This window comes from Ostrea edulis, chromosome 1, assembly GCF_947568905.1.
Source record: "Ostrea edulis chromosome 1, xbOstEdul1.1, whole genome shotgun sequence".
NCBI classification, from domain to species: Eukaryota; Metazoa; Mollusca; class Bivalvia; order Ostreida; family Ostreidae; genus Ostrea; species Ostrea edulis.
This window is the reverse complement of record NC_079164.1, coordinates 60598022-60623755: the sequence shown is the minus strand read 5'-3', so window position 1 is coordinate 60623755 and position 25734 is coordinate 60598022. Positions and strand designations below refer to the sequence as shown.

Here is a 25734-nt window from a genome sequence, read left to right as displayed (position 1 = left end):
CATTGAACGCTAGTTGTTGCTTCTCGACTCCAGGGATTTTCAAATGGGAGTTACCATAGGAAATTTAATGACTATTAACCCATTTTCTTGAGATGATATTTCAATAAATATTTTTTCTGTATGTATATTTATTTCTTATATAAAATTTTAACTTTGCTGTGATTGTGGTTCGATTTGAACAAGAATAGACACAAAATAAAAATACAGGCACTTGAAAAAACCTGATGCCCTGAGGAATTTAAACACTTCGCTATTTTAGGAAGCCCTTGATAAGAGATGATTGTACGGTTTAACAAGTAATATCGTGAATTCGTGGACAAAAAGCATTTTGAAATGTGTAATCCTTCGTAACGTGAGACGGAATTTGGCTTGGACTTGTGCTTTATTAACTTTGAGACCAGTTTCAACCACGGAGAACAAAAAGGGCGGTCCCTAAGTCACCCATTCTTTCTAGACTTTCCGGGACCTGTCGATTTGCACGATCTTTAAGAGATGTGTGTCAATACATTACAATAAACAGTGTGATGTCAACCCTATCACCGTAGAAAAACATGATTAAATTATATAATAAATTTATTAGCGACTACAACAAGAAGAATACTTGTTAACAAATAAGGAGCCTCTAGCTACTAACCTGACCAGAACTAACCGGAATAATGCAACGTTTATCGTTCTGTACATCGCCTATAGTGTTTTCATCGCTAAGTATTCCATTATCAAGTTCATAAAATCCTTTGTCACTAAGTATGCGATGTTTCTATAAACCAGAAATTTTAAGTACAGTTTTATGATTACATGTTATGTTCGCTCATTATAGTTCGTCGTGGTGATGGGAGTGCTCTTTACGTTTTTCTTGACTCTTTTTCTTTTTACCCTTCTTCTTAATTTTGACCGTTCTACCATCGCCAGTAGCACGGAATTCATCGCCATTGTCAAGGTACACAAGTTCTTCATCGATCTGTAATTTAACTTCTCGGGCTTCTCTGTTCATAACGAACTGCGAATTTCCAGATCTTTTATGTAAATCTGCCCCAGTCGCGTCCACAATGCTATGTATTATGTTCCTCATCTTGATCAGTGCCTCCGAAGTCTTTGGTCCAGGATCTGAAAACGATTACGAGAATTTTGATATCTGAAGAAACAAATAAAAAAAAAAAAAAAAGAGGCCCTGGGCCACAACCCTCACCTGAGTCAACTTTGTCCTGCTGTTTTTCTTTTTCTTTTAAAAAGAATCATCCTCTTTATTCCCACGAAAAAAAATTGAACCCATATTATGACCCCACTTAAGCCAAACGGGATAACGACATAATCTAAGTTGATTATATATAGGGATGCCCTATATCTCCTTATATTCATGTATCATGTGACATCCTTATCTCCGATTATAGCCACACCCTAAAACCTACGAGCCATATCTTTTCTTTAGAAAGATTTTCAAAATTTCCCAAAAACTTCTCATGTAAAACTTTTAATCCGTATTGTGTACAAAATCTACCCCAGGGCACTGATTTGAAGAAACTTGGATCTGCGTTACTTAGGATGCTTGTATCTTGATATGACTTAATCAAGGCCCTGTTGTTCTAGAGAAGATTTTTCCCTATATATCCCCATATAAAGCTATTGTGGTCCCACCCTACCCTCGGGGTCATGATTTAAACAATTGTAAATCTACATTCTATAAGGAAGCTTTCACCTAAGTTTTGTCTTTTCTGGTCCAGTGGTTCTTGAAAAGAAGATTTTCAAAAGATGCCACCATAATTTCACTATTTCTTGATTATCTCTCCTTTGAAAAGGGTGTGACCCTTCGTTGAAAGAAATCCCCAAGGATCATTTATGGTAAGTTTAGTTGAAATTAGCTTCGTAAATTCTGGAGAATAGGTAAAACAAAAACATGTAAAGTTTAGAGACGGTCGTATGGACGTCGGGCAACAGGTCACTTCACTTTATAGATGAATTGACCTAATGAATAATCATTGACTTGCTGTTCACGAGAAAAAGATTTTAATGTTTTCTTCCATATATTCTAATATAAAACTTTGATCCCCTATTGTGGCTCCCCCCCCCTCCAATCACCACCACCCACATGGCCATGATTACATCAAACTTGACTTTACATTACCTGGTGATGTTTACATACTGATATGAATAATAAAAGCCCTGATGTTCTTAACAAGATTTTTTTTTTTTTAAATTTCTACAAATTCCCATTTAAAACTTTGATACCCTATTATGGTCCCACCATACCCTCGGGGCCATGATTTGAACAATTTTGAATCTACATTCTTCAAGCAAGCTTTCGCACAAATCTTGTGTTTTCTGATCCAGTGGTTCTTGAGAAGAAGATTTTTGTAAAATGCCACTATAATGATCATATTTTCACTATTTCTTAATTATGTCTCCTTTAAAAGGGCAGTGATCATTCATGGGGAAAAAAAGAATTCTCTTTACTCAGTGATGCTTTGTGGCAAGTTGGTTAAAACTGGTTCAGCGGTTCTGATGGAGAAGATTTAAAGAATGTATAAAGTTTACGGACAGACGGACAACAGACAGCTATGTACATGTATAATTAAAAAAAACTAAACCGATGCAACTGTCGATGTAGTATCGAGTTACGTGTACCTTCAGATAGCGCCCTGTTAATTGCAGCTCTCTCATCATCCAGAACGTCAATTGTTTTGGCTTTCTTGATTTCTTTCAAGAGGTAAATGTAATATTTAGCCAAACTGGAATGATACCACACAGTAGCAATTATAAAAACAACACCAGTACTTATCAAATCTATCTGACAAAGCCCTATCTTTAAAAAAACTTAGAAGTTTTCTGATCCATTTACCTGAGACACTACATTTGCACATGTACATGTATATAGTATTCAAGCGTAGACAGACGGTGTATGATACGGTGTTAGAATAGTTGCTATAGTTGGGTATTTTAGTCAAGCATTTCAAATATGGTCAATTAGTTTGCATTATTACTCTTTTTTATGATAGCCAGCCCTCTTTTTTGCCTCGGATATTATTAAATCCTGCAAAAGAAAAAAAAGAAGTTTGATTATGAATCATTAAATCAATTATGTACTAGTGTATTCATCAAAAGTAGAGCATAAGGAATGGCAATTTAAATCTTATAACATACGATATTGCAAATTACCATGTTCTTTGCCTTTGCAATTAAGTTGATCTGCTCCGATATTAGATCGTCTAAATCACCAAGTCTTCCTGCCTATATATAATTAAAGTATTTAGAATTCAAATATCATCTTCCAACACAGTCTTAACAGTACCAATCTAATCTATCTGTAATGTTCTTTAGTAATAATGAAAATCGTTTGTTTTACGTCACGTTAAGAACATTTTTATAACTAATATTGCATTGGCATAGATTGCGAGTGTTACATGTACTATAGAACTGAGTAGGTGACCTTAATAATTTACTATAGAACTGAGTAGGTGACCTAAATAATTTACTATAGAACTGAGTAGGTGACCTAAATAATTTACTATAGAACTGAGTAGGTGACCTAAATAATTTACTATAGAACTGAGTAGGTGACCTAAATAATTTACTTTAGAACTGAGTAGGTGACCTAAATAATCCATTCTTTCTCCTGTTATCGAACCTTGTCATGGGACATTAATTTACTTACGAAATAAACATTTTTGGAAATACGAGGCTATGAACTGCGACGCTTTCCGCCGGCATGCTTCAGTAGGAGGATTCTGGCTTCACACGCTCACCATGCGTATTTTCAAAATTGAAATTTATATTCTTTTTTTTTCTGTCGGAATTCCCAGCCGTTAAAATAGACGCAATATATTTAAGTCTTTGGAAATGTAAATATTAGGCTGTGAATCTCTGATATCCGAAATGTAAATATTAGGCTGTGGATCTCTGATATCCGAAATGTAAATATTAGGCTGTGAATCTCTGATATCCGAAATGTAAATATTAGACTGTGAATCTCTGATATCCGAAATGTAAATATTAGGCTGTGAATCTCTGATATCCGAAATGTAAATATTAGGCTGTGAATCTCTGATATCCGACATGTAAATATTAGACTGTGAATCTCAGATATCCGAAATGTAAATATTAGGCTGTGAATCTCTGATATCCGAAATGTAAATATTAGGCTGTGAATCTCTGATATCCGAAATGTAAATATTAGGCTGTGAATCTCAGATATCCGAAATGTAAATATTAGGCTGTGAATCTCTGATATCCGAAATGTAAATATTAGGCTGTGAATCTCTGATATCCGAAATGTAAATATTAGGCTGTGAATCTCAGATATCCGAAATGTAATGGATCCTCTAAGTAAGCACCTTCAACATATGAAGTAGATAGGTATCTACCACAATGAAATCTTAAATTGGCGTTAACAAAATACTTACATTTTCAACTAATGCGCCAGATTTAGTTCTTTGAATCCCCGTCTGATCTTTGATGAATTCAAATATCTGTGTATCATCCAATTTCCCGCCATACCTCGCTTTTGTAGGGCGCTCATCGTCTACATACCAATAAAGTGCAGGATATTGCCGAGTCTCAAACCTACGACAGAAACCGATACACTGCATATTTATACACTATTTAATCCGATTTCACACAATATCAGAATTCTGTTATATCAAATGTCAATTCGTGGTTTTTCCTTGCAGTGTAAATAGTGAGGCTAAAAAAAAGTGACTACGGCTAATCCGTAAAACAATAGACACTGTTCGATATATTAGTACATACTGTTAGATGTATTAGTAGATACTGTTAGATATATTAGTAGATACTGTTAGATGTATTAGTAGATACTGTTAGACGTATTAGTAGATACTGTTAGACGTATTAGTACATACTGTTAAACGTATCAGTACATACTGTTAGATGTATTAGTAGATACTGTTAGATGTATTAGTAGATACTGTTAGACGTATTAGTACATACTGTTAGATGTATTAGTATATACTGTTAGACGTATTAGTACATACTGTTAGATGTATTAGTAGATACTGTTAGATGTCTTAGTAGATACTGTTAGACGTATTAGTACATACTGTTAGATGTATTAGTACATACTGTTAGATGTATTAGTATATACTGTTAGATGTATTAGTACATACTGTTAGATGTATTAGTACATACTGTTAGATGTATTAGTAGATACTGTTAGATGTATTAGTAGATACTGTTTGATATATTAGTAGATACTGTTAGATGTATCAGTAGATACTGTTAGATGTATTAGTACATACTGTTAGACGTATTAGTAGATACTGTTAGATGTATTAGTAGATACTGTTTGATGTATTAGTAGATACTGTTAGATGTATCAGTACATACTGTTAGACATATTAGTAGATATAGTTAGATGTCTTAGTAGATAATGTTAGATGTATTAGTACATACTGTTAGATGTCTTAGTAGATACTGTTAGATGTATTAGTAGATACTGTTATATGTCTTAGTAGATACTGTTAAATGTATTAGTAGATACTGTTAGATGTATTAGTAGATACTGTTAGACATATTAGTAGATATTGTTAGATGTCTTAGTAGATAATGTTAGATGTATTAGTACATACTGTTAGATGTCTTAGTAGATACTGTTAGATGTATTAGTAGATACTGTTATATGTCTTAGTAGATACTGTTAAATGTATTAGTAGATACTGTTAGATGTATTAGTAGATACTGTTAGACATATTAGTAGATATTGTTAGATGTCTTAGTAGATAATGTTAGATGTATTAGTACATACTGTTAGATGTATTAGTAGATACTGTTAGATGTATTAGTAGATACTGTTAGATGTATTCATACATACAGTTAGATGTATTAGTACATACTGTTAGATGTATTAGTACATACTGTTAGATGTATTAGTACATACTGTTAGATGTCTTAGTAGATACTGTTAGATGTATTAGTACATACTGTTAGATGTATTAGTACATATTGTTAGATGTATTAGTACATACTGTTAGATGTATTAGTACATACTGTTAGATGTATTAGTACATACAGTTAGAGGTATTAGTAGATACTGTTAGATGTATTAATAGATACTGTTAGATGTCTTAGTAGATATTGTTAGATGTATTAGTACATACAGTTAGATGTATTAGTAGATACTGTTAGATGTATTAGTAGATACTGTTAGATGTATTAATAGATACTGTTAGATGTCTTAGTAGATACTGCTATATGTATTAGTAGATATTGTTAGATGCATTAGTAGATACTGTTTGATGTATTGGAAGATACTGTTAGATGTATTAGTAGATACTATTAGACGTATTAGTACATACTGCTAGATATATTCGTAGATACTGTTAGATGTATTAGTAGATACTGTTATATGTATTAGTAGATACTGTTAGATGTATTCGTACATACTGTTAGATGTATTAGTAGATACTGTTAGATGTATTAGTAGATATTGTTAGATGTATTCGTACATACAGTTAGATTATTAGTAGATACTGTTAGATGTATTAGTAGATACTGTTAGACGTATTAGTAGATACTGTTATATGTATTAGTAGACACTGTTAGATGTATTAGTAGATACTGTTAGATGTATTAGTACATACTGTTAGATGTATTAGTAGATACTGTTAGATGTATTAGTACATACTGTTAGATGTATTAGTACATACTGTTAGATGTATTAGTAGATACTGTTAGATGTATTAGTAGATACTGTTAGATGTATTCGTACATACAGTTAGATTATTAGTAGATACTGTTAGATGTATTAGTAGATACTGTTAGACGTATTAGTAGATACTGTTATATGTCTTAGTAGATACTGTTATATGTATTAGTACATACTGTTAGATGTATTCGTACATACAGTTAGATTATTAGTAGATACTGTTAGATGTATTAGTAGATACTGTTAGACGTATTAGTAGATACTGTTATATGTCTTAGTAGATACTGTTATATGTCTTAGTAGATACTGTTAGATGTATTAGTAGATACTGTTAGATGTATTAGTACATACTGTTAGATGTATTAGTACATACTGTTAGATGTATTAGTAGATACTGTTAGATGTATTAGTACATACTGTTAGATGTATTAGTAGATACTGTTAGATGTATTAGTACATACAGTTAGACGTATTAGTAGATAATGTTAGATGTATTAGTACATACTGTTAGATGTATTAGTAGACACTGTTAGATGTATTAGTAGACACTGTTAGATGTATTAGTAGACACTGTTAGATGTATTAGTAGACACTGTTAGATGTATTAATAGATAATGTTAGATGTATTAGTACATACAGTTAGATGTATTAGTAGATACTGTTAGATGTATTAGTAGATACTGTTAGATGTATTAATAGATACTGTTAGATGTCTTAGTAGATACTGCTATATGTATTAGTAGATATTGTTAGATGCATTAGTAGATACTGTTTGATGTATTGGAAGATACTGTTAGATGTATTAGTAGATACTATTAGACGTATTAGTACATACTGCTAGATATATTCGTAGATACTGTTAGATGTATTAGTAGATACTGTTATATGTATTAGTAGATACTGTTAGATGTATTCGTACACACTGTTAGATGTATTAGTACATACTGTTAGACATATTAGTACATACTGTTAGACGTATTAGTAAATACTGTTAGATGTATTAGTAGATACTGTTAGATGTATTAGTAGATACTGTTAGATGTATTAGTAGATATTGTTAGATGTATTCGTACATACAGTTAGATTATTAGTAGATACTGTTAGATGTATTAGTAGATACTGTTAGACGTATTAGTAGATACTGTTATACGTATTAGTAGACACTGTTAGATGTATTAGTAGATACTGTTAGATGTATTAGTACATACTGTTAGATGTATTAGTAGATACTGTTAGATGTATTAGTACATACTGTTAGATGTATTAGTACATACTGTTAGATGTATTAGTACATACTGTTAGATGTATTAGTAGATACTGTTAGATGTATTCGTACATACTGTTAGATGTATTCGTACATACAGTTAGATTATTAGTAGATACTGTTAGATGTATTAGTAGATACTGTTAGACGTATTAGTAGATACTGTTATATGTCTTAGTAGATACTGTTATATGTATTAGTACATACTGTTAGATGTATTCGTACATACAGTTAGATTATTAGTAGATACTGTTAGATGTATTAGTAGATACTGTTAGATGTATTAGTAGATACTGTTATATGTCTTAGTAGATACTGTTATATGTCTTAGTAGATACTGTTATATGTATTAGTAGATACTGTTATATGTATCAGTACATACTGTTAGATGTATTAGTACATACTGTTAGATGTATTAGTAGACACTGTTAGATGTATTAGTAGACACTGTTAGATGTATTAGTAGATACTGTTATATGTATTAGTACATACTGTTAGATGTATTAGTAGACACTGTTAGATGTATTAGTAGACACTGTTAGATGTATTAGTAGACACTGTTAGATGTATTAGTAGATACTGTTAGATGTATTAGTACATACAGTTAGATGTATTAGTACATACTGTTAGATGTATTAGTAGATACTGTTAGATGTATTAGTACATACTGTTAGATGTATTAGTAGATACTGTTAGATGTATTAGTACATACTGTTAGATGTATTAGTACATACTGTTAGATGTATTAGTAGATACTGTTAGATGTATTAGTACATACTGTTAGATGTATTAGTAGATACTGTTAGATGTATTAGTACATACAGTTAGACGTATTAGTAGATAATGTTAGATGTATTAGTACATACTGTTAGATGTATTAGTAGACACTGTTAGATGTATTAGTAGACACTGTTAGATGTATTAGTAGACACTGTTAGATGTATTAGTAGACACTGTTAGATGTATTAGTAGATACTGTTAGATGTATTAGTAGATACTGTTATATGTATTAGTACATACTGTTAAACGTATCAGTACATACTGTTAGATGTATTAGTAGATACTGTTAGATGTATTAGTAGATATTGTTAGATGTATTAGTACATACTGTTAGATGTATTAGTAGATACTGTTAGATGTATTAGTAGATACTGTTAGATGTATTAGTAGATACTGTTAGATGTATTAGTACATACAGTTAGACATATTAGTAGATAATGTTAGATGTATTAGTACATACTGTTAGATGTATTAGTAGATACTGTTAGATGTATTAGTAGATACAGTTAGACGTATTAGTAGATACTGTTAGACGTATTAGTACATACTGTTAGACGTATTAGTAGATGTATTAGTAGATGTATTAGTACATACTGTTAGATGTATTAGTACATACTGTTAGATGTATTAGTACATACTGTTAGATGTATTAGTAGATGTATTAGTAGATACTGTTAGATGTATTAGTAGATACTGTTAGACGTATTAGTAGATACTGTTAGATGTATTAGTACATACTGTTAGATGTATTAGTACATACAGTTAGACGTATTAGTAGATAATGTTAGATGTATTAGTACATACTGTTAGATGTATTGGTAGATACTGTTAGATGTATTAGTAGATACTTTATGATGTATTAGTACATACAGTTAGATGTATTAGTATATACTGTTAGATGTATTTGTACATACTGTTAGACATATTAGTAGATACTGTTAGATGTATTAGTACATACAGTTAGATGTATTAGTACATACTGTTAGATGTATTAGTAGATGTATTAGTAGATACTGTTAGATGTATTAGTAGATACTGTTAGACGTATTAGTAGATACTGTTAGATGTATTAGTACATACTGTTAGATGTATTAGTACATACAGTTAGACGTATTAGTAGATAATGTTAGATGTATTAGTACATACTGTTAGATGTATTGGTAGATACTGTTAGATGTATTAGTAGATACTTTATGATGTATTAGTACATACAGTTAGATGTATTAGTAGATACTATTAGATGTATTTGTACATACTGTTAGACATATTAGTAGATACTGTTAGACATATTAGTACATACTGTTAGATGTATTAGTACATACAGTTAGATGTATTAGTAGATACTGTTAGATGTATTAGTAGATACTGTTAGATGTATTAGTAGATACTGTTAGATGTATTCGTACATACAGTTAGACGTATTAGTAGATACTGTTAGACGTATTAGTAGATACTGTTAGATGTATTAGTACATACTGTTAGATGTATTAGTACATACAGTTAGACGTATTAGTAGATACTGTTAGACGTATTAGTAGATAATGTTAGACATATTAGTAGATACTGTTAGATGTATTAGTACATACTGTTATATGTATTAGTACATACTGTTAGATGTCTTAGTAGATACTGTTAGATGTATTAGTACATACTGTTAGATGTATTCGTACATACAGTTAGATGTATTAGTAGATACTGTTAGACGTATTAGTAGATACTGTTAGATGTATTAGTAGATATTGTTAGATGTATTAGTACATACTGTTAGATGTATTAGTACATACTGTTAGATGTATTAGTACATACAGTTAGAGGTATTAGTAGATACTGTTAGATGTATTAATAGATACTGTTAGATGTCTTAGTAGATACTGTTAGATGTATTAGTACATACTGTTAGATGTATTAATAGATACTGTTAGATGTATTAGTAGATGTATTAGTACATACTGTTAGATGTATTAGTACATACTGTTAGACATATTAGTAGATACTGTTAGATGTATTAGTAGATACTGTTAGATGTCTTAGTAGATACTGTTATATGTCTTAGTAGATACTGCTATATGTATTAGTAGATATTGTTAGATGTATTAGTACATACAGTTAGATGTATTAGTAGATACTGTTAGATGTATTAGTAGATACTGTTAGATGTATTAATAGATACTGTTAGATGTCTTAGTAGATACTGCTATATGTATTAGTAGATATTGTTAGATGCATTAGTAGATACTGTTTGATGTATTGGAAGATACTGTTAGATGTATTAGTAGATACTATTAGACGTATTAGTACATACTGCTAGATATATTCGTAGATACTGTTAGATGTATTAGTAGATACTGTTATATGTATTAGTAGATACTGTTAGATGTATTCGTACATACTGTTAGATGTATTAGTAGATACTGTTAGATGTATTAGTAGATATTGTTAGATGTATTCGTACATACAGTTAGATTATTAGTAGATACTGTTAGATGTATTAGTAGATACTGTTAGACGTATTAGTAGATACTGTTATATGTATTAGTAGACACTGTTAGATGTATTAGTAGATACTGTTAGATGTATTAGTACATACTGTTAGATGTATTAGTAGATACTGTTAGATGTATTAGTACATACTGTTAGATGTATTAGTACATACTGTTAGATGTATTAGTACATACTGTTAGATGTATTAGTAGATACTGTTAGATGTATTAGTAGATACTGTTAGATGTATTCGTACATACAGTTAGATTATTAGTAGATACTGTTAGATGTATTAGTAGATACTGTTAGACGTATTAGTAGATACTGTTATATGTCTTAGTAGATACTGTTATATGTATTAGTACATACTGTTAGATGTATTCGTACATACAGTTAGATTATTAGTAGATACTGTTAGATGTATTAGTAGATACTGTTAGACGTATTAGTACATACTGTTAGATGTATTAGTAGATACTGTTATATGTCTTAGTAGATACTGTTAGATGTATTAGTAGATACTGTTAGATGTATTAGTACATACTGTTAGATGTATTAGTACATACTGTTAGATGTATTAGTAGATACTGTTAGATGTATTAGTACATACTGTTAGATGTATTAGTAGATACTGTTAGATGTATTAGTACATACAGTTAGACGTATTAGTAGATAATGTTAGATGTATTAGTACATACTGTTAGATGTATTAGTAGACACTGTTAGATGTATTAGTAGACACTGTTAGATGTATTAGTAGACACTGTTAGATGTATTAATAGATAATGTTAGATGTATTAGTACATACAGTTAGATGTATTAGTAGATACTGTTAGATGTATTAGTAGATACTGTTAGATGTATTAATAGATACTGTTAGATGTCTTAGTAGATACTGCTATATGTATTAGTAGATATTGTTAGATGCATTAGTAGATACTGTTTGATGTATTGGAAGATACTGTTAGATGTATTAGTAGATACTATTAGACGTATTAGTACATACTGCTAGATATATTCGTAGATACTGTTAGATGTATTAGTAGATACTGTTATATGTATTAGTAGATACTGTTAGATGTATTCGTACATACTGTTAGATGTATTAGTACATACTGTTAGACATATTAGTACATACTGTTAGACGTATTAGTAAATACTGTTAGATGTATTAGTAGATACTGTTAGATGTATTAGTAGATACTGTTAGATGTATTAGTAGATATTGTTAGATGTATTCGTACATACAGTTAGATTATTAGTAGATACTGTTAGATGTATTAGTAGATACTGTTAGACGTATTAGTAGATACTGTTATACGTATTAGTAGACACTGTTAGATGTATTAGTAGATACTGTTAGATGTATTAGTACATACTGTTAGATGTATTAGTAGATACTGTTAGATGTATTAGTACATACTGTTAGATGTATTAGTACATACTGTTAGATGTATTAGTAGATACTGTTAGATGTATTCGTACATACTGTTAGATGTATTCGTACATACAGTTAGATTATTAGTAGATACTGTTAGATGTATTAGTAGATACTGTTAGACGTATTAGTAGATACTGTTATATGTCTTAGTAGATACTGTTATATGTATTAGTACATACTGTTAGATGTATTCGTACATACAGTTAGATTATTAGTAGATACTGTTAGATGTATTAGTAGATACTGTTAGACGTATTAGTAGATACTGTTATATGTCTTAGTAGATACTGTTATATGTCTTAGTAGATACTGTTATATGTATTAGTAGATACTGTTATATGTATCAGTACATACTGTTAGATGTATTAGTACATACTGTTAGATGTATTAGTAGACACTGTTAGATGTATTAGTAGACACTGTTAGATGTATTAGTAGATACTGTTATATGTATTAGTACATACTGTTAGATGTATTAGTAGACACTGTTAGATGTATTAGTAGACACTGTTAGATGTATTAGTAGACACTGTTAGATGTATTAGTAGATACTGTTAGATGTATTAGTACATACAGTTAGATGTATTAGTACATACTGTTAGATGTATTAGTAGATACTGTTAGATGTATTAGTACATACTGTTAGATGTATTAGTAGATACTGTTAGATGTATTAGTACATACTGTTAGATGTATTAGTACATACTGTTAGATGTATTAGTAGATACTGTTAGATGTATTAGTACATACTGTTAGATGTATTAGTAGATACTGTTAGATGTATTAGTACATACAGTTAGACGTATTAGTAGATAATGTTAGATGTATTAGTACATACTGTTAGATGTATTAGTAGACACTGTTAGATGTATTAGTAGACACTGTTAGATGTATTAGTAGACACTGTTAGATGTATTAGTAGATACTGTTAGATGTATTAGTAGATACTGTTATATGTATTAGTACATACTGTTAAACGTATCAGTACATACTGTTAGATGTATTAGTAGATACTGTTAGATGTATTAGTAGATATTGTTAGATGTATTAGTACATACTGTTAGATGTATTAGTAGATACTGTTAGATGTATTAGTAGATACTGTTAGATGTATTAGTAGATACTGTTAGATGTATTAGTACATACAGTTAGACATATTAGTAGATAATGTTAGATGTATTAGTACATACTGTTAGATGTATTAGTAGATACTGTTAGATGTATTAGTAGATACAGTTAGACGTATTAGTAGATACTGTTAGACGTATTAGTACATACTGTTAGACGTATTAGTAGATGTATTAGTAGATGTATTAGTACATACTGTTAGATGTATTAGTACATACTGTTAGATGTATTAGTACATACTGTTAGATGTATTAGTAGATGTATTAGTAGATACTGTTAGATGTATTAGTAGATACTGTTAGACGTATTAGTAGATACTGTTAGATGTATTAGTACATACTGTTAGATGTATTAGTACATACAGTTAGACGTATTAGTAGATAATGTTAGATGTATTAGTACATACTGTTAGATGTATTGGTAGATACTGTTAGATGTATTAGTAGATACTTTATGATGTATTAGTACATACAGTTAGATGTATTAGTAGATACTGTTAGATGTATTTGTACATACTGTTAGACATATTAGTAGATACTGTTAGATGTATTAGTACATACAGTTAGATGTATTAGTACATACTGTTAGATGTATTAGTAGATGTATTAGTAGATACTGTTAGATGTATTAGTAGATACTGTTAGACGTATTAGTAGATACTGTTAGATGTATTAGTACATACTGTTAGATGTATTAGTACATACAGTTAGACGTATTAGTAGATAATGTTAGATGTATTAGTACATACTGTTAGATGTATTGGTAGATACTGTTAGATGTATTAGTAGATACTTTATGATGTATAAGTACATACAGTTAGATGTATTAGTAGATACTGTTAGATGTATTTGTACATACTGTTAGACATATTAGTAGATACTGTTAGACATATTAGTACATACTGTTAGATGTATTAGTACATACAGTTAGATGTATTAGTAGATACTGTTAGATGTATTAGTAGATACTGTTAGATGTATTAGTAGATACTGTTAGATGTATTCGTACATACAGTTAGACGTATTAGTAGATACTGTTAGACGTATTAGTAGATACTGTTAGATGTATTAGTACATACTGTTAGATGTATTAGTACATACAGTTAGACGTATTAGTAGATACTGTTAGACGTATTAGTAGATAATGTTAGACATATTAGTAGATACTGTTAGATGTATTAGTACATACTGTTATATGTATTAGTACATACTGTTAGATGTATTAGTACATACTGTTAGACATATTAGTAGATACTGTTAGATGTATTAGTAGATACTGTCAGATGTATTAGTACATACTGTTAGATGTCTTAGTAGATACTGTTAGATGTATTAGTACATACTGTTAGATGTATTCGTACATACAGTTAGATGTATTAGTAGATACTGTTAGACGTATTAGTAGATACTGTTAGATGTATTAGTAGATATTGTTAGATGTATTAGTACATACAGTTAGATGTATTAGTAGATACTGTTAGATGTATTTGTACATACTGTTAGACATATTAGTAGATACTGTTAGACATATTAGTACATACTGTTAGATGTATTAGTACATACAGTTAGATGTATTAGTAGATACTGTTAGATGTATTAGTACATACTGTTAGATGTATTAGTAGATATTGTTAGATGTATTAGTAGATACTGTTAGATGTCTTAGTAGATACTGTTAGATGTATTAGTACATACTGTTAGATGTATTCGTACATACAGTTAGATGTATTAGTAGATACTGTTAGATGTCTTAGTAGATACTGTTAGATGTATTAGTACATACTGTTAGATTATTAGTAGATACTGTTAGATGTATTAGTACATACTGTTAGATGTATTAGTAGATACTGTTAGATGTATTAGTACATACTGTTAGATTATTAGTAGATACTGTTAGATGTATTAGTACATACTGTTAGATGTATTAGTACATACTGTTAGATGTATTAGTAGATACTGTTAGATGTCTTAGTAGATACTGTTAGATGTATTAGTAGATACTGTTAGATGTATTAGTAGATACTGTTATATGTATCAGTACATACTGTTAGATGTATTAGTACATACTGTTAGATGTATTAGTACATACTGTTAGATGTATTAGTGCATACTGTTAGATGTATTAGTAGATACTGTTAGATGTATTAGTACATACTGTTAGATGTATTAGTAGATACTGTTAGATGTATTAGTAGATACTGTTAGATGTATTAGTACATACTGTTAGATGTATTAGTACATACTGTTAGACATATTAGTAGATACTGTTATATGTATTAGTAGATACTGTCAGACGTATTAGTACATACTGTTCGGCCAGATGTGGTTCCCGTAATACATCAAGACGAAGAAATGCAATCTGTAATCAACAAAAATGGGTACGTTTAAATGAGGACTTCATCAAAAGAGAAAATGTTACATCATATCTTAGTCAATTTAGCACGAGGTCTATTGTGTACATGAGAACTTTTCTTTACTTACGACATCATCATTTTTGAAAATTTCTGCAAATTTTTCAATTCTAGCAACGTCCTCATCATTTTCTGTGCATAAAGAAAACAACAATTTAAATGTGTTGTAAATTATTGTTAATGAGGATATTTTGAGACGCATAGACTATTAAGAATGAACAGGTAAATAGCAAAATAGAATTTACGGACCTCGATCCATTCGACGGTAATTGGTATTACTGGGTGATAGTATTCCTATATACTTGTACAAAAGATGAAATTCTTCAAAACCATGCTTCAGTTTTAGAGACATTATATATCTCAGTCAATATGAATTACCGTGCCTATACTGGATTCCTAAACTTCATAAAAACCTTTACAAAGAAAGATACATTTTTTGATCCAGTAAATGTTCTACCAAGCCCCTATTTTTGCTCCTCACGAAAATATTAACAGCTGTGAAGGAGAAACTTCAAACCTACTGTGCCATTACATATGCAAGAAGTGGTGTAAATCAAATGTGGATTCTAAAAAATTCTAAAGAACTTTTAGTAAATTTGAAATCGCAAAACTTTTCTCAAATCAACAATATCAAAACGTATGACTTTTTAACACTTTACACGATCATTCACTATAACGGTAAATTAAAGACTAGACTTTTTGCTTCAACAAAAATGGAAAACGGAAATATTCATAGCTAGTGATAAGTGTCTTTTATTATTACTATAAATAGAACAGATTCCGGGAAATAAAATATATACAATGTATATAACCAAAAAAATATCTAGTGATCAGACATCCAAAAAATTACTTTGTAAAACACCACTCTGATCCCACGCACAAGTACTCTGAAGTTGAAATAAACAATATACTGGCGTTCCTCATTGGCAATATCTACGTAGTCTTTGGTGATCAGGTCTTCCAACAATCTGTTGGAATTCACATGGGCACGAATTGGGCTACTTTATTAGCTAAACTGTTTTTATATTCTTATGAAGCAGAATTTATTCAAAAATTTCTACATGAGAAGAAAAAACCTCTTGCTGTGGCCTTCAATTCGACATTTAGATATATCGACGACGTTTCATAAATTAACAATAATTTTCATTCATATATCGATTCGATATATCCCTGTGAACTCGAAATAAAAGACATCACAGAGTCGTCCACTTCTGCTTCATACTTAAGATATTTCATTAAAAGTAGACATTAACGGCAAACTGACATGTAACAACTCAACTTTATGACAAACGGGATGATTTCAGCTTCTCCATCGTCAACTTCCCATATTTATGTAGCAATATTCCATTATCACCTACATATGGTATACAACAGTCGTTGTGGCCGAGTGGACTTACGCACTGGTTTGACAATCTTGCTAGGCGGTGGGTGCCGTACGTCGCTGGTTTGACCCCGGGCTGGGGCGAAAATTTTCAGTACCTAGTTGTGATTATTTAGTGCTTTATATATTAATTAATTGATTATCACATGTATCGTTTAGATCCTAGGGGTAAACGTAAGGTTGGGTGTTATAATTGTTTGTTTGTGCTTTATATATATTATATATATATATATATATAATTTGATTCTGCGTATGATCAGGCAGGCTACTGACAAGCAAGTGGGGTTTCAACACTCTCGTTTAAAGTCAGCATTTAGCAAATTCTAGGGTCGTTATAACGATTTAATTTGCCAGTACAACCTATCATTGGGTCAAATGCTGTCTGATGTGTCTCATACCGATTGTTAGGCCTTCTTGACACATTGATTTTGACTACAGTTTACTCCGTTAATCTGATCAAGACATAGGGCTCACGGCGGGTGTGACCGGTCAACAGGGGATGCTTGCTCCCCTAAGGCACCTGATCCCACATCTGGTATATCCAGTGGTCCGTGTTTGCCCAACTCTCTATTTTGTATTACTTATAGGAGTTATGAGATTGACCACTGTTCGTTATCTTCACCTTTCATTTGAAACACTGAAATCGAATCATCGATCAATTTTACGCTGTTTTAACAAACAATCGATGTCTTGTGATTTGTTCGTTTGTTTTACGTACATTTGATAATTTGTTTTAACTTTAATATTCACCAGTTGTAGGTAAAGTAGACCTATGCTTAGCTCTCAAGGTTGTAGCAGTGAGGGTTATTCAACGTGCCACCGCCTGTCGCAACACATGACCTCCTATCTGAAAAACTTCTCAGACCCATCTTAATGCCGAGCATTTGGCGAAGGACCAATCGCTACCTATTTTTAACGTTCCCGGTCACTAAGCGAAAGCTTTAACCCCTGAGCTACCGCGACCGGTGACGTTGTTTAAACATTGAAATGGTGTGGTTTACAGTTTTATATTCATTCTTTTTAATTAATGGCTCGAAAATGTATTATAAATGAAAAGTATGTATATTGAATAAACGGCATATTTCTCAAAATATAATTCAACATTAAGATAAGGAATTTATAAAGATTGTGTTAATTCTGAAAAATCGTCGATTGTTCTACTTTGAAATTATATTGATTCTTCAGTGCAAAACGTAGCTTTTCAAACCATGTTTCAATATTTCATATTAAGCTGCGAGTTTTCGGGTCGTATGGGGCTTTAATGAATATTTGAAGGTATGTTTGGACACAACAATAGGAGGAAAATATGTTAGGATTTTTAAAATATTAAATTTATGAGACAACAACACAAGAATACAACGATATCAGGCCTCAACCGTGCGCACCTTTTTGTGCACCGTAAATCGAAGGTTTTTATAAGGGGTGGATCTGTAGCTTTCTGTTCCGTCACAATAGTTTTTCAGAGAGGTACAGTTCTGCAGCTAGGTTAAAACAACTATATGTGCCGGAAATATCTTTTGGAGGTCTTCGTTTTTGGGAACTTGTGTTGGTCAACGTAGAATTATTGGGAAATATTAAAGCACATTTTACATATGGAATTAGAAGCAATACACAATTTAAAGCTTTTCATTCGTTTCTTAAATACATCAAAGCATGTAAGAAATTGGAAGAAAATCAAGAGTAAAAGGGATACTTTGGAATACTAGTAGCCTGTATATCTTATCGATTTCTTAAATTGTTTTCTAAAAATTCACATTTTTTTTGTATCCTTTGTATAGTTACCTCGCTTGTATAAAAGTAGGAACTTGAATTGTCGAGGAATCGCCAGGATTTCATAGAAGTTTGTGGTTTTCAGTTCTGTTGTGTAATGGCGACGAACACTCGAGATGTCTTTTCCCAACGCCCTCGACACGTACTCCGTAACTGTGTCAACAGTGATGTCACCTTTATGTCTAAATGTTTATGGGTTCAGTGACGTAATGAATGATTGATGAAGTATACTTGAATTAAAAAGATTTGAATTAATGGGTTCATCACAAACTATGAAAATGACGAAAATTAACACCATGATGATTCAGTAAATACACATTAGACGACAAACGAAGTGTGCATTAAGCTGTTTTATCATCTGTCATTCCAATCACACACACCCCAGTACCTTTACATACTTACCGCATTGGGTGTTTACCACCTTTTTCAAAGAAAACCAGCGATGGGAAAGAAGTGACTTCCCATTCAGACACAAGTTTTGTATCCTTGATCCGACCGAACAGAACCGAGGATTCGTCTGTGAAGGCCTGGGAAGCCGCAACAAATTTGGGATACAGTAAACGGCACTTTTCACAATCTGAGAAAAGAGACAGATCATCACTACATGTACAGGCAATCAGACTGCCTTCAGGAAAAAACTGCCCTTTACTAACTCTTCACATCTAATACAATGAATCACGCTTTAAACTTGAAAGTAGTGTGGAAATTTGGACATAGAGACCCATTGTGGTAAAAGAAGTACTCACTTTTTGCAACCATAAAGAAAGTTGAAAATGGTTCAGTTTTCCTGACCTAAAAAATAAGAATACCGGTACACCATGATAGTAACTGAACTACACCTCTGTACTCACAGTACAGACGAAGCACCAGTAATAAACAGTACCTCCTTCCGTTAGTATAGTGTAACTTACTATATGACTGCATGCTATCTGTAGTTAAAGTATATCTAAAAAGGGACCAGAATGCACGCGCCGTATATACACGGCTACCCATGTCCTAAATCATAATGTATCGGTTATGCAAGAAAATTCGTTTGGAGTGTTTCCGGTTATGAGTTAAAAGAGAAAAACACGCCGCTTCGACAGGTAGGTAGATCTGAGTTTTTCTTGTTTATGATAATTTAACCACTATTGACGAGAATCGGGGAATGTAGTCAGCTGTAGAAATGATTAAAGTACACGAAATAACCACAATTACCCATATCTAAAGCGGCAAGACGACATGAGATGATTTTCCGAGAGGAAAAAGGGGTTGAATTTTGAATATTTCTCACGATTCTCGATTGTCAGGGTCAATATCGGCTCAATCAACTAACCAGTCGAAATAAGTTGACCACTCTAGGGACGATTTGTGCAAGTTGAAATTAAAATATTCTACTTTTTTGATGTTGGTATTTGTATTTTGCCAAAATTTCTATCCAAACGGGTCAGGTAATGCTTTAGAGGATAAGTTATGATTTAATGGATTGGATATGATTTAGATAGAGGAAAGGTTGGTTAATACACACCCGCTGCATCATTTGATATTACAAAAGGGAAGCAACGTGTAGTGTCCAATTTTTTGTTATTTTCAATGATCTGGTTTATCAAGAAACCAACCGTCATGCGACTAGGATTAAGTTTATATTACTCGGTACCGGAAACATTTGAAAACCAAGTAGTATTTCATGTAACACTGCGTCTGTGTTTATTAAGCAAACTTTTTGTGTGCGGAGAACACTGTTTGTCAATTACTTCTTAGACCCATTTTCTACAAAAAACACAGGCACCTGAGGTATGGATATTACTACCCCCCCCTTTTATGATAATTTTTTTGTGGCAATAATTTCTCTTTTTATACCACAGGCACTTGTTTCATACACGAGTCCCCCCTCCTTAATAAATACCACAGGCACTTGCTTCATACATGAGTCCCCCCTCCTTAATAATACCACAGGCACTTGTTTCATACATGAGTCCCCCTCCTTAATAAGGAGGGTGACTCATGATGTATGAAACAAGTGCCTGTGGTATTATTAAGGAGGGGTGGCTCATGTATGAAATAAGTGCCTGTGTTTTATACGTATTTCATTATACCGGTAGAAGGCCAATCTCTAAAGCTTACAAAAAGCGTGAAACGATTACATGAATCGAGAGAGGGATGAGATAGACAGGGAATTCACACATTTCAGAGAAATTATTGGACCCCCCCCCCCAAAAAAAAAATTATCAAGGGGGGGGGGGGGTAGTAATATCCATACTTCAGGTGCCTATGGAAAAAATACATGCAAAAATACAAGTACTGATACTATACTAAAGTTTTTTTTTACCGCTAACTTCAGCTGTTCCTATGCAAAGATTCATTGAGTGTTTTCATTTCCATCCCAATACAACATACACTATTTATTCTATTATTTTGTATTTTACAGATGGAAAGAACTCAGCACGGGTGTGAATATAAAGGATGCGACAAAGTTTACCATCAATTAAAAGGGGAAACGGACTTTGCATATGAAAATTCAACATACATGTAGCTTTATTGACATTGGTCACTTACTCGTTTTGCTTTTGTTGTTTTTGTTTGGTATTTAACATTAAAGAGAGATTACTTGAGTATGGTCTCTGGTTATACCTACTTCCGTTCAGATTTATCAGCATTTTACAATTTGAGAGTTGTCCCTTCTTAAGCTCTCTTCTAAAACATTTCAAAGCAAACGTTACAGTAGGTAAGACACTTCACTTTGTATACACGGATGTTTCGAGTGATGCTTGTGTCAACATAATGTTTTACGGGCTGTTATTTCTTTGTATAGAAAAATGGGTATCAAATTGCAGGTACCTTTCTTAATAGCAGTTTAGAGAGAAAACGTTTGCTTTGTTTTATAGCAATGTTTTATAATTTTTCACAAAGAAGTAGGTTTTGTAGGGCATCTACTCTCACAGTTATCTTAACGAATCTGATTTAGAGAAACAGCAATGCCATGTTTGGTTAATTTTCATTCAGTGGTTCTCATGTGGAATTTAGTTAGCGGACAAAAGACGCCAAATGGTGACAACAATTAATTTGATATTATTGGTCAGATGAGGAGTATTCCGAAAGTCCATTTTTGTTAGTTTAGTAATTATTCTACCACGCTCAAAATTAACTAGTATTTTTATTACACATTAGATTCTGACATGTAATCAAAGTTTAGTCCAAGTCTCTGCGGCTGCAACAGCTTAGAGTCATTTATTCTGTAACCATCATGTTGCCTGATGGGTTGTTCTCTGGCATGTCGATTTGGTGCATTCGGTAAATATATTTTTTTGGAGGCGATCTCTGTCTAAATGGTCCCTGTGAAGTAGAGAAAACGTTATCATAATCACAAGACCATATCATGATAGCTTCCATGCTTATAAATTCATCCTAAAGAGTAAATTGACACAAGATCGACACCTACATTTATATAGTGTATCCCCCCCCCCCAGGTAATCTGACTATGGCCTACGGCCCCTTAACCATTTTACTAGGAAATCAATAGATTTCTATATCCTAATATGAAGTAATTCCTTATAGACTTTAACATTTGGTGTTCTGAATTTGAAGTAAAGTACTAGACCAGAAAATGCAAAGTAACAACATATTCTGTGCAACATCATGTAGCGATTGGTGGACCGTTCTGATTTTGGCTGCGGACAACTCCGTTTGCCTGATCGGGGTGTGGGGCTCACGGCGGGTGTAGCCGATTGACGGGGGATGCTTACTCCTCCTAGGCACCTAATCCTACCTCTGGTGTGTCCAGGGGTCCATGTTTGCCCAACTCTCTATTTTGTATTGCTTATAGGAGTTATGAGATTGGTCACTGTTCGTTATCTTCACCTTTCATCAAGAAAACATAAGCGTTACCTAAGTATTTGACAATTAAAGGTCATGCATAAGTATTCGACATAATCCGTTAATTTTCTACATAGTCATAAATAAGTTGCTTATACACACCTTAGAATAATACACTCTATCTTCTTCAATTCTCTGCACCTACTATACATACAGTTGACATACTATCTGGGTCTGGCCTTGATTGCCACGTCTTTGGTTCCGAATAAGCAGCATCTTTATTTAGTTTTGGTGAATACGTTCCTGAATAAATATACGAGTACATGCATGTACATTGAAGAAAAATATCTAAAGTAGGGCTGTGCGGTGCACCGAAAATTTCGGTGCACCGCGATTCATACCATTCGATTCGATGCACCGATTACAAATTCCGGATTTCGGTTCGGTTCGGTTTAGATTTTACTTACACCATAACAACAAATATGGCGTCCGAGTGATGTTGAAAACATGTGGTTTTTTATGCAACGGAGATTTAAATCACTACTGTGTTAAGAGTTAGCATTTTCACCACTCAGATACCAACAGAATATGGTCCGTAAGAGCATTGCAGTTTATCTTTACATGACATATAGCATTTATGTCAGTGGTGGAGTGAAATCAACATCGTAGGTAATGACACATATTTGACAGTTAACATGAGAGAAGTAAATCAATAAAGGAGAGATTTTCAAAGACTCTCAATTCATAGAATTGTTGGATTTTTGCATATCAATGAAAACAATATCATTTTATATTCACTATAGATTTGTTTAATAATCCAAAACTTATGCAGCACATTAATATAACAAATTTTGATAGACTGTCAGTGTTTTGTTTTTTCTATCAAAGTTATAAAATACCATTATGAATAGATATGATGTTTACAAATGACAACATATAGTTATATAACTTGAATTAAATCAAACCAAATATGCTACTCATTAAAATTGTTAATTTTTGTGGTGTCATTAGATAAATTGGACCTAACATGAACCGAATCGAAAATAACCGAACCGTGCTGTTCTGAATCGAAACCGAACCGAATCGAGCTAACCCTGAATCGTCCCAGCCCTAAATTCTAAAGCTTATACATTTTTTTTTTTTTGCATGGGAAAGAGTAGAGGTGAATTCGCAAATCGAAAACGGTATCAATCTTTTTTTCCCTAACACGACTAATATTTTTCAAATACCTTCGTTACAAATAAAAAGAATTAATTTCAATAAATCCTAAGTCATGCATTAATGGTTATTGCAGATCCAGAATCGTACATACTAATCTAAATTACGTCACGTAATACAAACTCATTCAGGTGCGTAATACTATTGTATCTATCAGCGGGGTGTGTATTAACCAAATTTTCCTCTAAATCTTAACCAATCCATTAAATCATAACTTATCCTCTAAAGCATTACCTGACCCGTTTGGATAGAAATTTTGGCAAAATACAAACACCAACATAAAAAAAGTAGAGTATTTTAATTTTAACTTGCACAAATCGTCCCTAGAGTGGTCAACTTATTTCGACTGGTTAGCTGATTGAGCCGATATTGACCCTGACAATCGAGAGTTGTGAGAAATTTTCAAAATTCAACCTCCTTCTGCTCTCGGAAAATCATCTCGTGTCGTCTTGCCGCTTTAGATATGGGTAATTGTGGTTATTTCGTGTACTTTAATCATTTCTACAGCTGACTACATTCCCCGATTTTCGTTAACAAAGGTTAAATTATCATAAACAAGAAAAACTCAGATCTACCTACCTGTCGAAGCGGCGTGTTGTTCTCTTTTAACTCATAACCGGAAACACTCCAAACGAATTTTCTTGCATAACCGATACATTATGATTTAGGACATGGGTAGCCGTGATATAGCAACACTGAAGTCTGCAAAACTCTACCTCTTTTGATACTGTCATTAAGTGCAGTGTCTGCTTGTGCAGTGTGCGATGGTGATGACGATGATAGTACAGTTCTTCTTCACTAGGAAATTCAGTTTTCTCTTGTTCAATTGTGATAGAGGTTTACTGTGAGATGGTCTTCTATTAAAAGCCTCTCAGACAAGAGTTCTACAAATCCTACTATTCTACTGAGTTAATTGCGCCTGGATACTTATGACGCTACATCATGCGCTGTAAACTAGTTCAAAGATTTGATTGGCTAAAAAACTGTTGGCGTAGTGCGTTCTAGTAATGGGACGAAATGCGGTGCAACCTTATACAAAAAGACCCCATCAGGAGCAACAACAAGTATCATCATGTTCCTATCTATGTTTCATTTCAATTCGTTGCTACAGTTTACCAGTATATATATTTCCCAGCACTTTTCAAATGACTTGATATTCATTAATTTCAACGATTTTAAATAATGCAAATAAGCGTTTTACCTTATCTAGGTTTTTAAGAGAAACATCCACAACTACAGCATAACTGGAAATCACGCAAAGAAACACAATTACTAGGGGCAAATTAACAGAAAGATTCATGGTCACCATTCAGACTCATTCATAAGATATATCCGACACACGTATTTCACCAGTCATCTGAAGATGTACACACGTGTTGCATCGACGTCAGCTGTACTGGGGACCATACACGTGGAT

The 25734-nt window shown here is 32.2% G+C and overlaps 1 protein-coding gene and 1 long non-coding RNA gene across 2 annotated transcripts; both read right to left on the bottom strand.

The window, feature by feature from the left end:
* Nucleotides 1-555: 555 nt before the first annotated feature.
* Nucleotides 556-25734, bottom strand: LOC125649023 (uncharacterized). Its single transcript, XM_048876233.2, has 11 exons — nt 25519-25734; nt 20054-20099; nt 19710-19884; nt 19320-19489; nt 16227-16288; nt 16055-16104; nt 4395-4554; nt 3151-3222; nt 2976-3025; nt 2620-2723; nt 556-1104 (listed from the first exon to the last, which is right to left on the bottom strand). The coding sequence occupies exons 1-11, from the start codon at nt 25624-25626 to the stop codon at nt 812-814; spliced, it is 1290 nt and encodes a 429-aa protein (XP_048732190.1). The 5' UTR covers nt 25627-25734; the 3' UTR covers nt 556-811.
* LOC125649099 (uncharacterized) lies at nt 22426-25499 on the bottom strand. Its single transcript, XR_007360589.2, has 3 exons — nt 24897-25499; nt 23262-23402; nt 22426-23144 (listed from the first exon to the last, which is right to left on the bottom strand). It is a non-coding gene; the product is annotated as an uncharacterized LOC125649099 (long non-coding RNA).